The sequence below is a fragment of the Heliangelus exortis genome, chromosome 5 (genome assembly GCF_036169615.1).
Source record: "Heliangelus exortis chromosome 5, bHelExo1.hap1, whole genome shotgun sequence".
In the NCBI taxonomy this organism is placed as follows: Eukaryota; Metazoa; Chordata; class Aves; order Apodiformes; family Trochilidae; genus Heliangelus; species Heliangelus exortis.
Window position 1 is genome coordinate 25,781,356 of NC_092426.1, and position 26,269 is coordinate 25,807,624.

The 26,269-nt window shown below is 35.8% G+C and overlaps 1 protein-coding gene across 2 annotated transcripts in view; it reads right to left on the minus strand.

The window, feature by feature from the left end:
* The window catches only part of NPAS3 (neuronal PAS domain protein 3), a 588,621-nt gene that overhangs the window by 177,381 nt on the left and 384,971 nt on the right, over nucleotides 1–26,269 (minus strand). For both annotated transcript variants that reach the window (XM_071746155.1, XM_071746154.1), the window contains one exon: nucleotides 3,432–3,521. In XM_071746155.1, coding sequence (XP_071602256.1) covers nucleotides 3,432–3,521 — 90 coding nt within the window. The remainder of the gene's footprint in view (nucleotides 1–3,431; nucleotides 3,522–26,269) is intronic.

Sequence of the window (26,269 nt, forward strand, 5' to 3'; positions counted from 1 at the left end):
ACTGGGGTATTAAAAAACACGGCAGCTACCTTGATATCAAAACTGACCTGCTGACTTGAAAATGTCAGAGAATAGATATATATTAAGTCAAAATATTTTTAGAGGTACAGCATGAAAAGCTGGTTGTATTGGCAAAAGGTTAAGCTACACCATCACGTCATGTTGTCAAACGCAGGGAAGAATTCCTGGCTGTATTGTACATTTCTAGACATGTCTGGGTCTTCCAACAAACACTACGGTTCTGAAACTACCAAATACTTGAAAGTATGTCAGACTACTCCAGGTAGCCACAAGCATAACTGAGCCATGACAATTTATATAGACAAAGCATATAATAGGGAAATTTTTGGCTCATTCCTATTGCTTTTATTTTCTTCTCTCACTCATAACTTTTAGCTAAATTGTGTTTTTCCCTCTACTTTGAAATACATCTGAGTTCTCTGAGAGCACTCTGCAATTTCAAAAAGTGTGCTCTCAAAGTAACTTAAAATTCTGCCAAAGTAACTTAAAATTCTTGGTTAACATTAACTGGAAGATAAAGCATTCAAGAAATATACATATATCTATGGGTGTCTACTTGCAAGGTACATTAATTGTAATGTCAAAGAGTATTTATGGTAATTTTTGTTTACTGTTCAAATATACTGTTATTTTTGCCAGGAGTAACTTCATTGTCATCATTGCCAGCCAACCTCCCAAGATATTGTTTTATCAGATCTATTTACTATTAGCCCTGTAGCTATCTTAGAACATCAGCATCCATTTGTTTTGTACCACTGGCTCTCAGTGTTCATAGAAAAGAAAAATTGGGTTTAGTGAAAAACTGTTTTCACCTGCTGAGATTCAGGACAAGGACTATTTTTGTTTAGCTAAGAGACATAAGATTTTGCTTTTCAAATACTATATATATATATTAAATATGTGCTCACATGGTAGTTAAATAAAGAAAAAAAACAACAGCTGAAAAAACTCTAAGATGTCATTTGACTTGAAAGCAAGACTCCAAAGTCAGCATTTGAAGATGATGAATCAAATAAAAATGCTTATAACGTTCATTTAGGCTTTCTGAAATGTAAAATTACTGAGAGGTTCTACATAAATATATAGTCAGGATGTCTCAGCGTAGAGACCAATCAATGTTTACCTGCAGTGCCAGAAACGCACCACTATATGTATCACATAGCACCACTCCAGAGATTCAGAGTTTATAAGTATTTTAAGATAGTTGTAGTGCAAAGTGTAGTGTTCCCGTCTAAAGTCTGAGAAATGGCTATATGGATATTCTTGCTAATACTTTTTGTATTAAAACTGAACAGTGATTTTGTAACAAGTAGTTACAGCATTTCTTTTGTCAATATTAAGAGACCTAGCTTTACAATTTTATACCAAGAAAACAATGTATTAAAAAATACAGAGAGAGTAGGCTGGATAAATACAAGATATCTCCATAAAGACGGACGAACACTGAAAATCACAGATGTTATAGTAGATCTCAGTAGCATTAATCTGTTATTGTATTAAAATCCATAGTCCTTGTTCCAATTTTTCGTTGTTTTTCCTTCAATTCTCTCAGTAGTGAAGGCAAGAAAATGTTTGTAGCAATGTATGAAATAACATGCAAAGATAACTGCTTTTTTTTTTAATATCTGACCCTTGCTTGAAATATACATGGGGATCAGATGAACTAAGAGGTCTTAACAACGTGGTGTAAGTTCAGAGTAAGGAAAGATTTACCAATTCCTATAGTTAAAAAGGCAGTGGCAGAAAATGCTTTTAACAAGAGACTAGCATAGGGTTAAAGCCAATTTTTTCTTGAACAGATGATATTTCAGATGGCCACACTATTCCAGATGCATCAATTTCCTTGAAAATCCAATCCATATATGTGCATATGCTGTGCTGGCAGGAGGACTGACTGAAATGGCCAAAACCCAAGAGCTAATATTCTTTTGGCCAGAATAATGCAATTATTATTTTCCTAGCTATCAGTCTAAGCATACAGAGCCATCTGTTATGCAAAGCAAACATACACATCTCAATTACAGAAAATGCAGTTGCCTTGACAGAATTTGGATTACACCACTAACCAGGGCTGTAAAATTTGTTTTAAGCTAGTGTATAATGGATGCCTTTCAGGAGATTTCTAATTAGCATTTACCTGCTTAAACTAATTATCCATCCTTCTTCTTTACTGGCTTCCTAAACTTCATTGGATACTATGCATTAAACAGATTAATACGAGCAGAAGACAATGATAAACATTAAAGTTCCAATTCTTTACTGCATTAGCAACATGGTGGCGCACCAATTTCAAATTCTGAGATTCTTGATACAAACTCCCAAACAGATTAAGGCAGGGATTAAAGTCTATTACAAAACGAGGGACTTTAATGAGAGACAAAAATACTGGTAAGGGTTAGAGACATTTGGTTTGCTAAAGCCAGCACAAAATAATAATTACTGAACTTATTACAGTCAATTGCTTGCATGTTCTTTGAGGAGTTAATGAGCCTCTATTCAGACCCTCACCAGATAACATTTAAAATTAGTCTTTTTCTTCACCAAATGTTAAAATCTCCCATGTCACTGTTTTTAAGGTACAGCAAAACTGACAGATGCCAGTTTTAATAGTTTCTTCCTCATAGCACAACAGGTTCCAGTTTAAAGGAACTGAAATAAATATTTTCTGAGTTTTTCTTTTTCTCCTTAGGGTGACTGCTAGGAGTAGATTATCCTACTATGAAAATCATCATGCAAAACCTGTCTGCTGCATTTCTAAGGACTAGGAGGAAGAAGCTACCTTTCCTAAAAATTGCTGAATGGTGCAGGATTAGGAATAAACATCAACACGCAACTTTCCCCCCCTTTTGCTCTGCCTTTTAGTCTTTGATAAACAGTTGTCAGCAATTAATTTTTAAAAATTAAACTATTATCTTTTTATACATTTTTCTTTTCATGTTAGTAAGCATTTGTAAAAGCGGCAAAATGTGTCCTTGTTGGAACCCTCCCTGCAAGACATTTTAATGGTCTCTTTCAGCATTTCTTGACTCCAAATGACTCCCTGTCATTGTGTCAGCTCCCTGGGTAATGCAGGGTACTCCATAAACATCCAGTAATAGGACACAAGGGAAGTACTATTAGTGTGTCCCTTTCCTATCAGGTATAGAGGTTTAAAGTTCAAAACAACTGAGAAAAGAAACTTCATTTGTTCTCAGTAAATTAATAATGAATCCTTCATGGCAATACTTTTTCAGGCACAAGTTTGTCTTTTCACAATGTCCAATACTGATAGATACATTTTTCAGGATGAACCAGATGCAACTTTAACTAATTAAATATTCCACACAAAATACAGAAACCAAATTATTATTTTGTAAACTGAAGGAGGAATCATACACAATTATGTTCTAGAATTAAAAGTATGTACTTACTTGGGACAGGCCTAAATAGATGGAGACTGTTTCTGAAATGTACAAAAATTTTCCTTCTTGATTTAGTGCAAATACAAATCCATCCAGGGACTACAGAGTAAGAAAAACAAAAACAAAAACAACAAAAAAAGAGAATAGATTAATAAAAAGCTCTAAATCCCAGAAAGAAACAGATTCAAAGATATCACAAAACCAATTGAGGAAAATATTCTGATTTCTATGACAGTGTTTTTAATTTGAATTCTTAAGACAATTCCTTTATATTCTGTCTATATATTAAAAAGCAGCATATGAGTATATTACAAAGTTCAAGGACTTATTGTCATTCTTACATTTGTCATATGCTGTATTAAATTTATCTCATTTGCATGACAGAAGAAATACAGAAAAAAAAAAAAATAATCTCCTTTTTTTCAGGAAGAACTACGTAAAGAAATAACCTTCCAATCAAATGTTAAGAGATCCCTCCCCATGCCCCTGAATCAAATCAGTAAATTTGCACTTCCAGAAACTGAAAAAGAGAAAATAAAATCCTACCATCACTCAAACCACAATGGACCTCAATAATTTGTTAATTAATTGAGGATTACACACACACACACACACACACTCATACACGCACACACACACACACCGTTTTTCTTTTGTGAGACAACAAACAAAGCCAATCAGCAGATTACTGTCAAATATGTTTACAGCTCAGGTCTATAGAAATGTTATGAATTTCATCCCTTTGGTGTAAAACTCGAGATTAGATTTTATTTTGACAGGTTCAAGTCTTTGTATGTGGTTTTCATTGCAACTGCAAAAATCAAAATACAACTACACAGACTAATGCATACTGTTTGAAACATGAGTACAGTTAATAAACAAAGGACTATATCCTAAACTGACACGCAGAGTAAATCACTGCACGTCAAGACAGAAATGTACCTCTAGGAATAAGAGCAAATCTTCACTAGGAAGAAACTGCCTTGCATACACTATACAGGCCTTTGATTTTATGGGGCTGATTATTGGAAGAAAAGCATTCACTACTGCAAAAGTAAAATGACAAAATTATTACAAATTAGAAATACTAAAACAACTTGGAAAATAATAAACACCCCAAATGCTGGCTTGATCAAGAAACAATCCCAAAAAATCCCAGCTCAAATAATCCCCTGGGTAAAGGTATTTGTAAAGTAAAAACATAACTGTGACATTCATTTGGAAGGGATGCACACAAATTTGATGGAGATACATGATGACAAAGTCATGTAATCTTTTCACTCCTTTCCAAATTCAGAAGACTAATTTTTTTTAATTTTTTTATTCTTCTGTTTCTTGATTAATTTCTAACTGGCTGCTGGTCAGAAGCTGTCTTTGGCAAGTGCTCACCCCTCCCTGATGTAGTACGTGATGGAATTAGTTCAAAAATATGTGTTTTCTAAAAAGACTAAACCACATATTGAAAAACAAACCCTCATGAAAGACACTGCATTAAAGAAAGACTCTAATTTATATTTATGAATTAATAAAAATGTAAATCTGCATAGATTTCCTTCATGTAAAAACATTTATATTATGCAAGCGATTTACGGCCTCTTATAAATCATCATCATTCCTTTTCAAATGATTAACATCAGTTGCTTGAATTTTAACATGAATAACAGGTGGAATATTTGGAACAGTGAAGTTCAAACTTAGAACCACACAAGGACAATCAAAATTTTAACACATTTCATCTCTCTCATTATATTTTCATTTTTATTTTATTTTTATTATTATTACTTTTGCTACTATCCACATTACCTGTCACAGAGAGAGCAGAAGACTAAATCTTTGGTCTTGGTTTAGGTTTTTTCTGATGCTCTGTCCTACATTCCTTGGCAAAATTAGTTTACTCCTCTGTTTGAAACAAAACTGAGAGCTGTCACCCTGTTTCCCTGGCCACCTAGTATGTGTTCTTGCTAGAATGACATTCTCCATAAGCAACAAAAAATTGCCATACTGAATAAGACTCATGGCCTATCAGCCAACCATCATTTGATTCTCCTGGCTGGTTTTTACCTTGATGCTTCAGAACAGTGTTTGAAATATCCATAATGATTATGCAGGTAATGACAATCCTGCCAGAAGTTTCTTCCAAACCTCAGGTTGTTACTAGTTGGCATGACCATGATGTTGGATATCCCTCAGAATTATTTTTTGTATTTTGTGCTGAAGATTGTTTTGGTGGGGTCTTTTGGGGCTGGTTTTTTGTTTTGGTTTGGTTTGGTTGGTTTTTTTTGTTTGTTTTGGGGTTTTTTTTTTGAAACCTGATTTGTTCTTGGATAAATGATATCTTGAGGACAGAAGTTACACAGGTTATTTGTGTATTATACAGAAACAGCTTTCCTCTTCTCAAGTGTTTTACATATCCAGACTTTTATTGTGGTCCCCCTGCTCCTTTTACTCAAGAGTTATATACATTTGGAGCTCATTTATGATCTGCTCTGTTTAGTACCCTGCATTTATTTGGCTTATCTGAATAAAGTTCAGTAAGAACAGCCACTGATGGCTTTCCTGCTTCTTTTCTGAACATTATCATATTTAGGAATTCAGGCTTATTAATAAAATTAGTTTGAAGAAAGCTTTTAGTACTTATTAGGCATAAGGGATTTCCACAGCCTTGTGGAACCAGTTTTGCTGGAAAAATATAAATAACACTATCTCTGGTCAACACAACTACTAAGAAATTTTAAAATTTTAGCTTCCACCAAAGAAATTTCACCTTCTACAACTCAAGTTTGAAAAGTCAGAAGCAGCTATGAAAAGTTCAACTTCAGCTGCTACAGTGAGAAGTGTTAGACACATTTCCTAAGTGTTTGCTACTTCTCCATGCCATTGATAGTTAATAGCTTAATTCTTTCACTTTTTTTTTTTTTTTTTTGTCCTTCTTTCTGGGAGACTTTTACCTTCTATTTTTACAAGGTAGGTACTAAGGAGGCATCACTGGCATCACAACTGCTCGGGCTACTTGTGTGATTAGTCACTTGCCCTGCCATAAAATTAGAGACAGAGACAACTAAGTTGTGGTCAGTCCTTTCTCCATTTCCTTTCCCACCTCCCTGCTTGACTACAAATACTGTTCAATAGAGCAAAAATCAGAAAGTTTATTTAATTGTATTTTGAAAAAGCCACCAATTAATAGTTAATGAAACAGCTAATTCCTTCCATGCCCAAAATGCAAAAACATTAGAAAAAAAGGCTTCAGGTACTAAGCTAAAGTTCTGATACCTAAGAAAAATTACAATAAAATTGGGAAAAACAGCCACCCTCCAATACAAGGCAGTCTCTCCCACTAGTGTGAAAGGGCTGAGATGGACTACTTTTGTGACAACGTTGTTGTTCCTTATACAGGTCAAACAGTAGTTCTGAAGGACTGTCTCATTCGTTATTCATAGGTATTATTTATGAATATTTATTATTTAAGTAATGCGTGTTGAAATTTTTCAATTTTTCATAAAGCGTGCGTGTCCTCTGTGCATGCCAAGAGAGCAGCAGACTTAAGTGGCAGAGAACATAACAGAGGTTATATGATACACTAAGGAAGAGTATGTGATACTATTGTATACTACCTAGTTACAAACAGTTTTGTTTCCATGAGAAATCTCGGAAAGTGCTATTCATATTACATATGTGTAAATAAGGACACAATAACACAAGAAGAAATTTTTTTTTTTGTTTAAATGAGCACCAGAGTGTAATTTCCATCACAAATTTCTGCACTGTTGCACCATAGTTCAAAAGCAGATAGGATTTCTATTTCAAATTTTCCACAGTTATCATCAACTACAATACAAAAATGGGACCTGAAAGGTAACTGCTTTTCATAAAATGTCCTATTTTAATTGAAGCAGAGGACATGAATATAAGGGTAGCATGTTTTCTGTCAGGAAAATACTCTTGAGTTAATTTCTTTTTTATTTTTATAAATGAAATTGACTGTCATAAACTTAGTCCTATTCCACCTAACATGGCAGCTGAAAAAGGGTCAGAGTGACCCCAAATGACAATTTTGAGCAAAATTTGATTTAAGGAAGACTGGTAACTTCTTGTTTAAACCTACACTTACTGGTTTTATGCAAAATGTGATTAAAGCTGAAGTTCCCTAGTACTTTTGATTTCAAAAAATCATTATGTATTATGCTGTTTCAATCACCACAGGCTACTTTTTAATTTATTTTTTTTAACTGCCCCACTGTTTTCAACGGGCACCAATTAAGATTCTGAGGTCAAAGGGTTAATTACATCTTCTTACCCAGTATGTAGAATTTTCTGATTATTAACTAAGGTTGGATTAAGATGAAAAAGAACCGACACAAATGTTAATGCTTGCCCCTCCTCGAGAAGATTTATCATAATACCATGCTGAAATCTATATGCTTTCTTCAAAGCTGTTAGAGAATAAAATCTTAGAGGAAACAATAAACTAAATGCTTTCAAGACTTGCAAGTATCTGATTTATTGAGCCAGTTTTCTTATTCCTGAAAACAGTTCTACACAAGCCAGACAGGCCTGATAGAAAGATTACCTTTGTCACATAAGAGCGAGGCACTGTGGTAGACACGAAGGAAGTGAGACTGATGTAAAAGTCAGTAGCTACAGCACCTCTGAATAATAATGCCAATAATTATAATTTATATCCTCTGACATCAGAATAATATGAAAATGTAAAGCACAGGTTTTTAACCCAAAATACTAAGTGCCTCTTACAGTATTTGTAGAATAGTGAAGTTATTTCCTCTCAGGATATGAAACCCACTGTACCACTTTGACTGAATATGCACTGATGTATAATGCATTGTACTAAATGGATTTATATTTGTCAGAGGAATTTTGTCCCAGCCATTTTTGCATATTCCCACCACAGGCAAATTTAATTCACTGGAGTCTTACTACAGTGTCCTTCTGGAGAATATCCTCATATTTCACACTATACATGAAGCCCCTAATTCTTTCCAGTGTATTCCAACGCTGCAAAAAACCCTGTTACCCTGACCTAAACTCCAGTTAGAGTGAAGAACTACCAGTAGGCTAGGTTATTTTAATGACAGATTATTTTAAACGAAGCCTTCACCATCTGTTCCACCCCCTAATTATGAATGCAAAAAGAACATATTTCACAATTACATCAGTAAAAAGTAAGATGTACATGATTTAAATGCATGCATGTGTTCTTTGTCCAATGCAGCATGCATCTGTGATGTTTTTCTCATCACTCAGGCTCTGATCAGGAGAGAAGGGCTGGGGAAAGGAACACTCCTCCCGATGAAACAGATTAATTGATATACTAAACTTTTCCCCAGCAAACAGATCATCTTAATTAGAATTTTTCACTGTTATGTCATAATGCTATTATAACTGGAGCTGAGCATTAATTTGAGGACAAAGCCTGTAACCAATTAGATATACAACATTCAGTAACGGTAAAAATATTTTACTATGATTTTAAAAGAAAGGCAGCAGTGGATGCAATTGACATTTATGAAAGCAAATAGTCCCTCTCTTATTAGAAACACCATGGCATAATTTATTTATTGTGTTACAGAGTGGCTTAAAAAACATGATTTACTAAAGACAATTAAAAAAAAGTAAGTTTCATTTCAACATGGGCACTTTTCTTGGATGGGGGTTGAAAATGAAACAAAAGGCATAAACAACGACAAACAGAAATCTGATCCAAAGCCTCAGTGTTTGTCTACTGTGCTCTCACTATTAAGGTACCACAGTAGTACCCTCCAACAACAGCAAGAATCATAAAAAAGCGTAAGTGCTTAGGTGGAAAATCTGACCTTGGGCTTTCACAATTAAGTACTATAAGGCAACTGTAGCATTTCCTGTAGGAAACAGGATTTTACATGGGATGCATTTGATAGTAGGAATAAAAATGAGCAACTAAACTTGGATCAGCTACTGACATAAAAATCTCTAAAACCTTTGTTCTTCCTCTTCAGTCTTCTTAATCCCTTGCACAAAACCAAACCAAACCAAAGCTCAAATAAAAAAAAAAAAAGGTGCAGGACTTAATTCAGTGTTCCTTGAGCTACAAGCTTTTTACCATTGGGTAAAAATCCCATCACCAGAGACATCAAAACCCATGTTTTTAACCCTCATACTATTGCCATTTTTTTCATTAACAGTAGAACATAGCAGTTATATGGCCACATAACCATAGACTCCTTGTGAATTAATGACACATATTTGGCAACACAGCAAGATGTATTTGGCACCAAAACAACTACAATAAAGAAGATGAGGTAAGAGGACGAGCTCAAAGGATGTGGTTAGAATGGACTTTGATGCCAGCTTCCTAATTTGTCATTTTCTTGCTCTTTGCTCATGTGGTCAGGATGCAATTTATGACAACAAGGAAGTGCCAAAAAATAAATGTGTCAATAATAAGGAGGTCTGCTTTACAGCTCAAAGCCAAGAAATGAAGGAGGAAGAGTAAACTTTACTGATTTCCTTGATGCATCTTTTGCCAGACTTACAGGATAAGTATGTTTATGTAACCAAAGCAGCAAAAACTTGCAGGGGCAGCTTTACTACTTAATTAGAAAAAACAGATTTTGTTCCAGAACAGGAACACTGCAAAAGTGGAAAGTGTAGAGAAGAAAAGTTTGGAAGAATAATATTTAGAGGTGGCAGTTGTTTTCTTAAGGTATCCTCCTAAGTCTATTCACATATAATAGATTGACAAATACCATTCATGAGCCTGAGAATCAGAGTAAGATTACAACTGTCTAAACCACAGGACTTCAAGAAAGAAATCAGAGATTAAGAGCTTGACAATTTTTTGTATTCAAACACAATAAACGATTTTTAGGTACCTCTGCCTTATGGATAGAAATTGAATTTTTTTCTAGAAGGCCAGTCTATACTGCTGCAAAATCCCAAACTGTACTGCCTGCACAGAGGAAACTGCATCATGAAAGCCAATAGCCTTGCTGAAAAGTTGGCATCACACTAGGGGGAAAAAAACCCAAACCTTGGGTCAAACTGCAATGCTATTAGAAGAGAGAAATAGTGAGGCTTACTAATGTGAAAAAAAATATATAATCCAGGACACACAGCTTGCACCTATTTTGCATAGTTTACCACAAGATGTATTTTTTTAACTGCTTGGGTTTTTTTGGCAAGCCCCATCTAGCAACATGCAGACAAATGTATCAACAACAAAACACAGATAAGAACAACTTGAGTTACATGATAGATGCCAGATGATCTTCAATTATCTCTCTGAGATTTTTGGTGAAGTACTTGCAATGTTTTGTTACATCCTCTATATCTCTGCTCATTATTATGTTCCCTGTTAGATTAACTGATGTAAATTGCTGGGCTGAACTCCTGGAACTCTTCATGCAGGTCTTCACATAGAAGACACAGTGATGTGCACCAGGGGAATGACATTATTTGTTCGAAGAGGTCTCATGCTTTACCCAGTACACCCTTAGCTCTGCTGAAGTCAGCTGGCTGGGCAGGTTCTTTTAACTTACAACTTAGGCTTCCAATGGCAGTAAGATTTTAACTGTCTAATGACCTGCTGGAACTTCAAGTTTTAGGGATTGTTTTTCAGAGATTGTAAAACCAATCCTGAGTAAAACAGTTGAGAAGTGAGTAGTACCCACTAGAGAGAGATAGGAACTATGAGTTTACTTTCTTTGCTTCCTTTGAATAAGTGGAAAATGGTAAGCAATAATCTTTTACAAGACAATATTATAGAAACTTTATTGCAAGAATTTCTGATATTTGTAGAGTTCCTGTGTCTATACAAGTGTTTTACACTTTGTGGTCTTTCATCTGACTGATTTCAGCCTGACCTATTCAAACTGAAAACTGAAGCATTCAACAGTCTGGAGAATCTGAACTATTCATTCTGAACAATTTCAACCTGAACTGTTTGGAGGGGCTGTAAAAGGTAACTGAGAAAATTCAGCTTACTGTCTATAGACTTAAACTCACCACACAGTACTTAAACTACAAATGGACAATTTTTGAGATCCAAAAAATCAAAACCAACCAACGAAACAAACAAACAAAAACCAAACCACAACACCAAACTGCTGTTCTCATGGACAAATGCTATTTTTCATTGTCCATTCTTCTGCATTAATGATTCATTATTAAAAAAAACCACTGGTTTATATTAATACATCCTATACTAACCACTGTTAAAAGGTTCTGAAGTTAAAATCTTATTAGGCAGAGTAATTATATTCTGTCTTTCCTATTTTGTTTTCTGAGAGGAGGGATATATGTATATACAAATATATAAGAAAAGGGAGAAAAAGGACTCCTGAGGGAGGGATTTAACACCATCACAATTAACTAAAATTCAGTTTTGTGGGAGTTGTGTATTAAAGCACTGACCTTTCTTCTTTATGATGCCAATTCCTGATGAGCTCCTATGCTTCATTTATATAGGATTCCTAGTGTTGCTTCCAGACTGTTTGGACAGCAGATTGTGATGCCAAAAACTGCATGCCATCTAATACAATCAACAGATAAAGGTAGCTAAATGTCTGTTGTCCATAAAAACTAGGTAAAAAAAATTATAGGGAATGATTTGTGATATAGAGTCTACTGCACTCTTAAAAAAACACCTGCACTCAGTAGGTACTCATATTCTGGCGATTAGAATTAGACCTCTAGTCCAGAAGTGAATGTGTGTTCTCACTTGCATCACACAATTTCATACACATGAAGCAGACAGGCTGTGCTCAGGGAAGAACAGGATGAGGGGCTTATATTTAGCATATTTAATCTATTAGGTGGCAACACAGACAACCAAAATAGATTTGAATGAGAAATGGAGTTCTTTGCCTAGCATATCATTCTGATTTATACTCTTCTTGAAAGAAGAACACATTGAGAATACTTTATAGACAATGCAATATAGAGATAATAAGAACATAGAATATTAAGAACAAATCCAAAATCCATTCAATTCGGTGCCATTTCTAACAGCAACCCTAAGCAAGTATATCGTGAAGAATAAAAACCTTCTTATCTTCAGCCTCTTATCCCATGTTACAACACACAGAAGACAGAACCTGGTCCTAATCAGCTGAGACTTCCTCCAGCTGTCATTAATCCTTGCGCTAATACAAGAGATCCACTTACTAAACAATTTTTTTTCCACCTATGGGATTGTGAAGCAGTTCCACAGATGTCCACTCTGAAATCTTCTAGGATCCATACACAGCTGAACTAAATTAAAGCATCTATTTGCTTTTCTAGTAAAGACCAGTACATGAAAGTCTCCAGAACTGTTGATGCCTCTTGACTCCTTAGTCCTGCGATCCCTTAAACAGAAAGAATCTTCATTGGCACAAATCAGAACCTGGTAGTTACAAGAAGTTATGTTTATAGATGCATGAGGAAAAAAAAAATCAAAATTCTTCAACTCTGAAATTAAGTTGTCTCTACTCTGCATATCTTTGTCAGTCTGTTCCATTAATGCATTGAGCATTCCAGTCCTGGGCTAGTTTTTGCTGGATACGACTGTGGGCAGAGGTCTCAGAGAAATTCATACAGGTTTGGTGAAAGCAGACTGATAACAGAGATGGGAGCTTCTGAGATCTTTTGCAGCTGTAAAAATGGAACTATGAGTTTCTGTAGTATGAGACACCACAAAGCAGAGACCTTAAAAATGCCCTGAGCACTGAAAAAGCATCAGACAGGTTGTGCTGTCTTAGACACAAAAGTCAAAAGAAGACAGGATGGAAATCTGCTGAAAACTATGTACTATTCTGGTAACTCCAGAAGAATTGGCTTCCAATCACTTATCTGTGCAGCAAAGAGCAGGGAACACAGCAGTACTACAAATATGCAGGACTAAGAGAAAAACAAACAAATTCCTGAAACAAATTAGAGACTTCATTAATAATAGAAATATTTCAAAAGCTCCTTCTGAAGTAATTCTCTACTCCATCTGCATCCTACACAGTAAAGCTCCTATCTCTATGCTTAGTTGCAGTACTTTCTTCAAGGGTTTTGAGGTTACAGTGCTTCATCCAGAACTTTTCACACAAAAGCAGGGAAGGAACATTTGTGTGAAAATTGGTTACTCTGATCAAACTCAAGGTCTGGTCCTGAATGATTTCAGGAAATCAACTCAGGCTGCCACTACAAAACACCACTGCTATGTTGACCTCCTACTTCTGTTTCAAAGCTGGAATATGAGACCAGCTGAGAAGACATCATGCAGCTCTGCCATGAACAGAACTCTAATTTCACTCTGGGCTGTGAGGAAATGCTTTTTTTTTTTCTGTTTTTCCCTGAGCTCACCTCTAATGCCTGTGTAGGTAAAGATAAGTATGGATTTTGCTGTTTACCAGCTCATTGCATAAATTCAAGCATATCAACAGCACAGAGCAGCTCTTTCAGTGAAAAAGGTTGATATTCTTTTTCGAATACAAGGTAATATATTGTAATGGCACCACTGACTGCTGTGATAATTAAGAGTCTGCTTGTATTTCCATAATAAAATCCTATTTTCCAGGACAGTGTCCATATAGCACCATCTGAAATCCAAAAAAACAAGGTTTCAACCAAGAAGACACTTTTTACTTGTAATGGCAGTTTCACTGTAACTATGTGAATATATTCCTCTGTATTTTACCACAGGCTTTTCGTGTGCAGCCACACTACCATAATATGCCTTTAAGGGATCCCCTGGAGCAGCTGCAGCATAAAGTATCAATAACCTGCTCATCAAAGGGTGCTCAAGATTTCCTTGACACTGCAGAGTGCAGTAGCTGTTGGTTGTGCCAATAATCCACTTGCCATATTATCTAGAGGGCCCCAAATAAGTCTTGACACCACCGACCCTAAGCCTATTTATTATACATCAACAATATATATGTTGCACCCTATGTCCCAAGTAGAAACTGACTTGATTGCTCTGCACTGCTACTATTGTAACAGATCTGAAAGTTAAAGTGTCTCCCTAAGATGACTGCAGTGAAACTGCTTTATCAATGGAACTGATGTGAGAGAACTCCTCTTGCCAAATGTCAGCACCATATTCTGCTATTCCAAACTACCCAGAGAAAACCAAAGGAATACTTCTAATGTCTTCTAACTATGATGCCTTAAACACACAGTCTGAGTATAGCATCCTGACTTTCGCTGCTTCCATTTTTCTTCTTTCTGCTCCATTAAGAAGTCGCATTTATCTGCAACTGTCTTCTTCCTTCAGCATTGCCTTCTTCCAGATCCTAAGCAACACCAAATATGTTTGGCCAGTTGTCTAAATTGCGGGCACTTGTCACCAGTTAACTGGGCTTCTTTATTTTTTACTTCTGAATTCCTGTTCCTGCTACCTGGAGGTCCTGTAATGTTGCATTTTGACAACACCTCTTCACTCTATTGCAGTGTACTTTCAAGTCTTACTTGTGGTGCATCAATGAAATAACTTCAACCATTTTGTAAAAAAATAGAACACAAACCAGAATTTTCTCAAACAATCCCTTTATTTGTCCTGGTAGTTTTTGGGGTTTTTTTCTGCACTTCTTCCCATTCGTTAAGTCACTTGAAAACTACCTTGAGCCAGAATCAAATACAACCACAGTCTAACTTATTTTAGTTTAAAATCATTACCCCTTGTCCTACCAGACAGGCAACTAGACACTGTCAGTCCTTTTTACGCTGCTGTGTGAATGTCTTTCCAGTTCAGATTGTGTTCTGTTACCATACCCAAATGAACAGGTTGCCTGACACATAACACAGAAAGCAGAATAGATAAGATTTCTGCATATAAATTTGCCACTTTAATTGGCAGCAACCCTTCCAACTTAAAATAAATAAATTTAAGTGGTCATGCTTTAACGAGTTCCGACATTTATTTGAATTTCTTCAATCTGTTTTCAGTCACTATAGTGAAAAAGAAATGGTGTTCTATCAGTCCTTCCCTGATTCTGGTTTGAAACCAGATGGGAAAGAGCAGAAGCACACATACACACAAAATAACTGCAACAGAAATACAACCAAATGTTTTCCACATCTGAGAAAACTGAGTGCTGATGAGGGTTTAAAATCTAAACGGTATTTTCAGCGTAGTACTATCTTTAGCAGGATTAGAATTCAACTTGCTAAACATGATTTCCTAGGGTACTTAAGACCTTTTATTTCTAAATTACTTTTTTAACAGAAAATAAAATAAACACAACAGTGTGCTTAGAAATTCAGAATACTTTTTGACCCTAAAAGAAAGACATTCATGGTGTATGAAACTTTAAAGCATCCTTGCTTGAAACTGCAATATATCTTGCCATATATTTCTACCTAAGCACCAGCATAAAATTCTCTCTCAGAAGCTTCCTGTGCCATTTCCCAATCATGCAATGAAGCCACCATCTGATAACACAAAGTAGTATTAAAAATAACTATGAAAAGTCATATAATACAAGAAATGTAGAACTAGAATTTCAAATTAGAAACACATAAGAAAAGGAACAAGCCTGGCAAAACCAGTTTTTGAAAGTAAATAGAAAGCATGTGATTACTACAGCTATTTGAAATGAGTGACCCAAATGCAAATACTGATTTCTGCCTACAGCCAACTTTTGAAGCTCTTTCTGATATCAAAACTATCTCCTTCTGAGGAATATCACCCTTTTGACACCAAAATTTAATTTAATGTGGAATTAGTGTTTCATAAACCACTGTCTACTAGTAATCTGAAACCAAACCAAACTTAAAATCTTGATAACTGATAAAGTTGATATTGCCTTTATTCCAAATAAAAGAGGCTTCAGATACCCTTGCGCTATGTTCATTAAGATGTGCAGATAGATCTATAGAGTCTACAGGCCTCAAAGTTCCAATAGATTAGATAAAACCTCAAAGTGTAGGTTGAAATCACTGTGGGTGGCAGATCTATTGCACAACAGACTGGAAAGCATTACTACAATCTGTGAAGGAAAACTGAAAGATTTTTGTTATTGCTAAGAAAGAGAGAAATTTAAGCTGCATAAACGCTGTAAAATAATTTTATTCAGAAAGCTACAGACAAGATTTTAAATACATAGAACAAAAAAGAATCCCTGAATTAGGCTGAAGCTAACATAAACAGGGAATTTACAGAGTAGCAGGCTAGCTATTGATACATACTGAAGAAATTTTGGAATTGGAGCAAATCTATGAAAATCTAGCAATGTTTTGTGGTTCCCATACAAACGTATACTACGACCTATGACCTACAATAATTATAGTCTACACATTACAAGTACTAATATTTCAAAAATCACTATTATCTGGATACTTAAAAGCTCTTTCCTCTTACAGACTAAAATCTTATGCTTCTTATACGAATGATATCACAGCATAAACTGCTCCTGCAAATGTTATAACTTTAAATAGCATTTAGTATTTGTAAATGCTTGTTGAACACAGCAGGTGGCAAAATGATTTAGCATCATGAACAAGTACATAAGGTTGCTTGAGCCTAAATTTTAGAGCAGATAAACCTATCTTCTGGTCCTTCATTTAATCAACTAGAAATGAGCGAATAGTCAGCTAAACCATTTTACATATTCTGGCAACTAACTGCTTCAAATAAACTTTCTTAGATAAAGTACTGTGCTTAAAACAACATAAAATCATAGGTCTCAACATATCCAATGAACGGCTGTTATGCAATATTTCATCTTAAAGTTTTCAAGTAAGACTGCACTACAGAAAAAAAATGCAAGGGTAAAAATAAGAGCACAGTGTTATGTAGTCTAAAATCAATAGACAGAGAGAGGACATTAACCAAGAGGCTAATAAAAAAATGCTGCCCTAGAGAGTAACATAAAGAGCCCTGATATATTTTTCTCTTCAAAAATGCTGTTTCTTATGCCAATTTTCCCTTAGCACTGCAGTAGTTTCTCTGTGTATATACACGTCATTTCACTTTTTTGTCTTGTTCCAATTTTATGTTTGCATTTTATTTTCTCATTTCCTTCCTGCTACTCCCCTGTTTCTCTTTTCTAGCCTGATGTTTACACAGACCTTTACTAGAATTGCAGGGTTTAGAGAGATCCCATTTTTTTTCTTTGTTGTAATGCCCACATTTTTTTTCCCAGAGAAAAGATAAGTTTACCCAGAAAATAAAAAGCTAATACAACCTTTTGCTCATCAACAAAGTATGTCTTGCTGTAGCCAGGAATAAGTTAATAAAACAGGGAAAAAGCTTAGTGGCTTGAAGAAAAAAAAAACAAAAAAACCACCTCCTTGGGGTTATGAACGAACAATGTTGTTTTTTCTTCCCAGCGTGCAAGGATTTAATTAAGTGATAACAGTCACCTTGGGGTGGCTGCACAAGGCAATAATATCTAGGTGAAGAAAAATGCTGAAGAGAGTTGAGTACAGTCAATTTATCTTCAGAGAAGGCAATAAATGAACAAAGCATAGGTATTTGGATGATTGTTTTGGAATGTTTCCATTACTGATAAACATCAAAATAAAAGGACAAAGATTTTGTATTTTCAGTATCTGAAATACATTAAACACAGAAAGAAATGAAGGAATAAATCAGTGTGAGGTCATATCCTAGAGTTCTAATTGCAAATGGTTTGGTAATTATTCAAGCTAAACATAGAACAAGGGAATTTTACTGTTGACAAAAAGGATAGAAATACAGTTGAGATGTGTATTTATAGCAAATACAAAACACTGGATGAATTTCACTCCAGAGGAAAAAAAATGGTAAGTGTAGATGGAAAGAAGTGAAATGTATTAGGCAAATATATGCAACTTCATGGCCAGTGACCCAAATTCAAGGATTTAAAAATATGTTTGTGAAAGCTCTTCAGGAAACAAGAAGCAAGCTCAATAATCCATAAAACTATGTTCTGTCATATGCATGGAGAGAGACGTGTGGGAAAGAGCAATATGAAGCAGAGAGGAAAGAGTACCAGGAAGAAACACTCTCCTTTCCCCCAAAGCTGCTATGCTTTACATTCTTGCAACATGGCATTTGAAAGGAATACATCAGCTGCCCTTAGGGTCTGAAAGCTATACACCCATTTCTAGTAATAGTAGCCTTCCAAAACTTAACACAACTCAAAGTCCAGCTACAACAGCTGATAGCAAGTGGCATGATGGGCTGAAGTCTCTGCCAAATGGGCACAACTCATGTTTAATATGGAAGATGGAAGAAACAGCAGAACCACAATCCTTGGAATTCACCACATCCTTTTGTCCCTCTCAAGTTGAAAAGTCTCATTTTCCCTTTAATTTTGATACTTTTCCTGAGTCTGTCTCCAGGAGTGAGGAAATTGATAGCTATTTCCTTGAGTTACAACCAGGTGAAATACTCCTCACCCACACACTTGTACATAAAGAGGACGAAGTCTACAGACAATTGTTTTTTAACTGTGTGGGCAGATATTATTTCAAAGAGAAGGCACAAGTCAATAATAAGTGGCTCACACAGTTTTATGACATAAAATATGAAATATATGTGTGCCTGTGTGAGCAGGCAAGCATATTGGAGTTTAAAGAGAAATATCAATATCTGAAAAATATTGGAGTTTAAAGAGAAATATCAATATCTGAAAAACACAAAATATTTTGTATTTCAACAAAAATCTTAAAGCAAATTCCACTAAGCTGTCTCGTAATGACTTCTACTGGACGTCCAGCTACAGTATTCAAACAAACACTGCTTCTCAAGGCCTGTCTGTTCAAGGCCTTGCAAGTAAGATCTACATCAACAGATGATCCCACTGCAGTTACTTTCTCCTAAAAGCAATATGCCCCATAGAAACACCTTATTAACTACATACAGGTATGAACTACATACACACATTCATTTCTCACCTCCAGGAAGCTGAATGTTTGTTACCTGCTGTTTGGCCTTGGTAATGTGATTCCAGCATTTATCCCAATTACAACTGCCACCCTTTTGGTTATCTTCATCAAGACACTAGGGAAGACCTTATATCAATCTTACCCCTTTTTTCATGTCAAGATTGCAACACATGGCACTAAGAGCTCTCCTTCATATGGTTCAGTAGCAGGCCATCTTTTACAGGCAGCCAACCCAGCACTTACTCTGAGCTACACAGGGAACAAAAAGATGTGTGAGCTTGGCTTGCCATTGAATTTGGACAAGTGACTACCCCATGCATCTTAGAAAATCCCATGGTAACAGACATGGTAACAGACAATGCCAGCCCTTCTAAATTATCCTGACACAACTATGTTTCAGAGAGTCTGCAAGCCTATGTAACCAAATGCATAAAGTAGGGTGCTGGGGGATCTTTTTTTACATCACCAAGAGAAACAAAACTGATAGAAATATTTGGGGGTTTCCTGCAGACTGAGGCACAAACACTTCCTGTTAATGTAAATAAAAGATTTTTAATCAAATATAACCTGAGGATTAGAGAAGATGTATCTGTTCACAAATCATAAAAAAATCCCTGTTTGTTTTCTGTCTTTAAAAACAAACAGCACTCTTCTGCAAAACATATTTAGAAGCCAGTAGAAATGAAGCTGCTTGGTTTCTCATTAGTTAGATCTCACTTTTACCTGATGCAGGCTGACTACACACATGTATCTAGAGATATATTTTAAAATGTTGCTGTTGAGAGCAATGCACATGCTAGCACCACTCTCTTTATGTGAGAGTACAAAGCCAGCAGATGCTTTGGTATTTGTCCCACTGAGAAGAAAAGAGGGAGGAAGCTCTACTAAGCTGCTATTTTTCCTCCATGTTTTCTTCTAACTCTAGATAAGATGATGAGTGTCCCTTATCTGATTGTCAAGCTTGTATTTCCAGATGTTTTTACAGCACTGGTTTCTCTTTGTCTATTCAACCACACAACAGAGTATGGGAGTATGGTCACACAGAGCAGAAGGAAAGAGAAGAAAAAATGTGTACACCTCAACCAACAAACACGTTCATTTGTCCTGGTCTTTCTGGAAAGTTGCTTCAGAATTTTCTTTGCATTAATTTTAGAGCATTAGTGATGCTCCTTTACCCTTGAAGAGAAGAATGAAGAACCCTGTACCTTTTCACTGCACAGATACTATGAACATTTAAAGCAAGCAAGACATGAAAATTACTTGCTGGCAAATTCAGGAAAAGCACATTACCTCAGTTCACATTCAACAGATTTTATTCACAAACAATTAGAAACTTGTATTAAAAAAAAAAAAAAAAAAAGGAAGATTTAATAACATATTATGGTGGCCAAGGTTCCCCTTTTCAGTTATTATGGAAGTTTTGTGCTGTCACACAGATCAGACAAACAGGTTTTGAAACTCCAGCACACTGAACTGAGAAAGAATGTCATTTTGCCTAGTGTGACCCAGAAGTATTTGTAAATTCTGATCCTAAAATCAATGCTATAATGCAATGGTGAGACAATAACAAAAAATTACCTGGATAGTACTTCTATTTACTTAAAGGTCCTTTATGAGAGTTCTCAGGTTATTTTTACTTCTCAAACAAGAGAAGCTATGCTTAATCATGTCGAAGAAACATGTACTAAAATTTGACTTAACAAAATTAAAATTATTCTACAAATGTCTCCAATTAAGGTGTGACACTAGCTACAAGACCCAAGTGTAGGTCTTAGAATTAAAACAAAATATCCTTTTCGAGTGTGGTTTTTCCACACAAAAGAGAGAGTGAACAATGAGTGGAAAACAGAGGAGGAACAACATGCTCTCTTGAAGATACTTGTAACATGATGTAAAATGGGCAAATATAATGACTATAAAGTAAAGAATGAGGAACAAAGGGGGAAGAGAGACCAAGCTGAATATAGAACCAAAAGACAAAAAATGTGCAAGAGAAAACCAGAATGAGTTTAAGACAAGGTTGATAGAGAAGCAGGAGAAAAACACTAACTTGCACTTCTAGTAAATAATTTCTCAGAATGGATGCCTGCCTGTTTCAAATCACTGTGTGAATATATAGGCATGCCACCCAGAAGTTATTTGGTGTTCCAAATAGTGACAGAAAAGTAACAAAAAGCAGCTTAAGTGGCAGGACACAAGCAAGAACAAATATCAGTTCATCAATGTCTGAACTGAAGCTGTGATGAAGGTAGATTTCTTTTCCTCTGAATGATCTTTTCCCAAACTTTTTACGTTATTAACCTAGTCCTGCAAGTGATAACTTTTATCCTCTGTTTCCAAAGACTGATACTGTCCTGGAAAATGCTAGACTCCAACGATAAATTTTCCCACAGTATCTTCCTATAAGAGAACACCCCCTGTACATACTTGCAGAACATTTTGTTCTTCCCCTCAGAAATTGCTTCAGACTTTCTGCAGTATTTAAAAAAATATTGCATGGACTTTTAAGCTGTATGAATCTGACCAAAATTAGTAGTCCCAGGTACAGACTTGAAAAAATCTTTCATAGTACTCTTCTCTTAGAGTGGTCAATACCAGGTAGCTGCTGGCAGAAAATATTAAGTCATTCAGTACGAAAATCTGCTGTCACAGAACAAACCCTTTCACCTTATGGAGGTCCTAAGGAATTTATCTGTAAGAAGCATTTAGCTGTGATAAAGAATATAGGAGAAACATGTTGACTTGGGTAGGACAAGTTCTATCCTATTTATTTTAAAATCAGTTGAAGACATTTGGCACATGTCATATATATCATGAATGTGGAAATTTATTGCTGAGTGTCAACATTAAGACACTCGGCTTCCATACTAGTTCTCTACATGACCCTTGCTCGTTCTTAAGAATGAAATGTCTGAAAAGCCATACAATGTAAAAATGTCAGTGCACCTTGGGTTTATGCTGTTTATCAGTTCTATATTTGACCAACCAACCACATGCTTAATGTCTAATTTAGAACTTCCAAAATTTATACCAGCATAATGTCTTTTTTCTTTTAGAAATCTGTAGCTAAAAAGGCCAAAAATCATGTGTCTACATTTGATTATACACACATCTGCCATTGTGTGGGATCCAGACCTCTGGATATCCATAGACCCATCCAGCAGTAGAAAAAAATGTCCCAGTGAATGAATTTAAATACTTCCTTTTTTTTTTTTTTTTTTTTTCCTACCATTCACCGAGTAATATTTATTTTTTGTTACTAATGTGACCTTTATATTCCACCTTAATCAGAAACTTGGTGCATGAAGTCTGTGGCATTTTATCCCTACTAAAATCTTTTTTAGTAAGCATTATTTCAGATTGTTAAGTAGTTATATAAACATTCCATAGGAACAAATAGATGCGGGAGTCCTGGGTTTACTAAGTCCTGTGGATGCCAGAAGTGACAAAGATACAATGAAAATAGTTAAGCAGGGGAAAACTGGTGGAATTTAAAAAGGAATTAGTACTGAGGACCCCCATTCCCTCCTCACATTGTTGCACAATTTGTTAATCAACACTTTCCCTGGGTAGCATATATGATATGGCCACATCCTAAGATGGATTCAACTCCACTCATGTGGGTTCTAGTAAGAATGAAATGGGAACATCAGACATAAAACCGATAATATAATTAAATAAATCTAATGTGATTTTGGAAGAACAACGTACAAAGACACATACACTACTGAGTCTCTAATAAAACTAGTGGAAAACTTAAGGAACTGTTTTTTCCAGCAATCAGGCTACATCTGGCAACAACACTCTCCTAATGTCCAGAGCATGAGCTCCAGGGATGATTTTTGTTTTCCTCATCTTGATCTGTTGGTGTTGCTAACTGACATGGAACCATCTTTGTAAGTATTAATCTTAACAAGAAAAATACTGACCAGCATAGAAAGAAATTCGATTTTGGAGCACATTGCTGCAAAGTGTATCATAAAGAAACCCAGAAGAATCATCAAGTCCAAATCCTGACTCCACACAGGGCAATCTAAAAGTTGAACCATGTATCTGCAGGAGTTGTTGAGATGCTCTTGAACACCGACAGGCTTTGGGTCATGACCTCTCCCCTGGGGAGCTGGATCCAATGCTTGACCAGCCTTTCAGTAAAATACAATCCTCTCCTCCCCTCATGCTGGAGGATATAGAGGAAATAATAATTTCTTTTATTTACAAACATTTAATGGCAAAGATACATGGAATTAACCTAAAACTATGTCTTCCAATAAATTATGCAGGTTTCAGCACGACACCATCTTTCTGACTTTTTAATTTTCATTCATAGATCATAAGAAACTACATTCAGACCAATGCAAAAAGAAAAGTATTAGGATTGCAAAGTTGAGCACTGCAAAGCAAAGAAACATTCTACTGGAATTCCTGACTCATTCACTGCACGTGACAGATAATGCTGCCTTAATGAACAGCTATTTGATATTTTGTTTTCTCCTCAGTGTTTAATGTGTGGCCCTAGGCCTTATTTACTGCATTCTATGCAAACCATGCTCTGAAGATAGAATTAAAAGCTTCCTTGTGGGTTTTCCTGTGATGCTCATCACTGCAGTATCTCAGTGCTTCATAAACATTAATTTATTTCCAAAATAACCTTGTGAGGCTGCAGAATAAGAGGAAAGATGTAGCCCTTAACAGTGCCCACATCATTATTTTCACTGATCGATGTTGAATAAAACAATTAGCTTTACTAGATAAGGATCCTAATTTTGCAGGTATAATTGAATGCCCAAAGAAGGGAAGTACAAACCAGAGAATGTAAGACTGAAGGACGGGCTAAAGTTCTGTAACAACAGAACTGTGAGATGCCCAGAAGTCCGACAATGACAGCAAAAATAACTTAGACCTTAAAGGTAAATATACACCCACATTTTTACTTCAGCTGCCTGATGTTAGGTAAGTAATCATTCCCATTACTTGAAGTGTAGGCAACACCAGAAAAAATGAAGTTCTATCAGATCAGTATTGCTATATACTGACATATAAATTCATTCTTTTAAGCAACTGGTTCATGTTCTGGGGATGCTATACATGGTCAGGACATGTGAATTTCAGGGTGGAAAAAAAGCAAACATTCAACCACCATACAAATCAGGCTCATCACAGCATATAGGTACATAGTTAATAATTAAACCACCTGAAGTCCTGAGAGATTTCACTACACAATGAATACTGAAAACAAGACTAAGACACCTTGTCATGGACATTAATTAAAAACTGCTAGCCATCTTCATAAAACGAGTTGGAGATTCCTGACTGCAAGGGTGGAAAATGTTCCAGACAAATGAACCAAGGTTAATCTGGAAGAAGAAAACACGTGTGTGTTACGCTTATAGACAGAGTCAAGATGGAGCAAGTTCCTCACCTTTGGGAATAAAGAGTAAAATGACAATTCACCTGCCAAAGTAATGTGTGACTGATGATGGATTCCCTAAAAGACAAATGGTGTCACAGCCTGAATACTCAAAAGGATGAGGCTAGAGCAGAAGGTCTCAGATGCAGCCAGAGTCTACACTATTAAGGGATTTAAAAGCAGCAGGGCCAAGTTAAAATCAATCTCCCACTTTTAGGGATCAAATGTAGATAATAGATAGTGGGCAAAATACCAACACGTTAACTTAATCCCAAGAGAAAACATGCTGCTAAATGCTGTACAAACTACTAGAATCTGAGGAGCGATGCTGGAGACTGAACTCAGCAAGAATTATGACTTGACTGCTTGTGCTTCTCGGTTAAGACATGAGGAAATAAATAGGAAAAAAAGTTGCAATAATTATGCACTGAGCAAGAACTAGTTAATTGAAGCTTTCTGTAGTAAAGGGATGATGGCAATCAACTTTTCAGCTTGTCATTTATTCTTTGGGGAACTGGGCAGTCACCAGGAGATTGCTAAGCCTTCCAGAGCTAGCCCGCTGGTATACTCCAGACATGTCTTTTTATTTCCTGCCATATTTTTATCAAAAGGCAGACTACTGGACAGCATAAGCACTGACCACAACAAATTTCACATAACCTTAAATACATTTTTTACAGAAGCCTAGGCAACATGTTCTGCTCTGTGGACACAGACACATTTTTACAGGAGCTGGGCAAATTTTAAAAAGTGCTTTAAATAATAAACTGTTGCTATTTCCAACACTCACTTCCCCTCTGGTAAACTGTCAGAACAGGGATATTTAAAAGTGCTTCCCACAATTCAACCTCCCACATCTTCTTTATTGGGAGCTACACATTCACACATGGTGAATATGAAGGAGTGACTGCTGTTGGCGGTAAGCAGGAGAACCAGTTTTAGTAACCAATGTTACTCTTGTGTATCAGGATTTAAGATAACCTTTGAATTTAGGGAGAGATTTAACATGGGACAGATTAACCCAAATCTACTTAATCTGAAGTTTCATGCAGTTCCTGTAAAGTACTTACAACCGGCTATATGGTGGACAAGGCACCAGACTAGCTGGATGGCAAGGCTGACTCAGAACTATGCTATACACGCTAAAAAAACCCTAGGAAAAAAAATTACAGAAGCACCAAAGAAAAAGGCAGCAAAAATCACGATCTACTAAAAACAAAGAAGGACTTAGACTTCAAGACAGTGCAGACCTTGTGTTGGCTTGCTTCAGAGAAGTTCACCTGTAGGTGGTTGGCCTTTTCACTACAAGAGCTTCCAGTAGAAAAGACAGATGCTAAAGAGTAGATGGCAAAAACTTACGATTCATGTAAGTATCCATATAAGAACTAATTCATTCACCTGCTTCCTTGCTTTTCTATATACACATAATTCCACATATATGGAATAAAAATAGAAAAAATCAAAGTACGTTAACCCATAAAGATTCATTGTCTTTGACAGAATAAAAAAAAATAATAATTCAGTTACTCTTTCTACATTCAAAGGACTCCTAACATTGTTCAAATTATTGGGAAGAAAGAACAAATAAACTCATTGAGCAGCC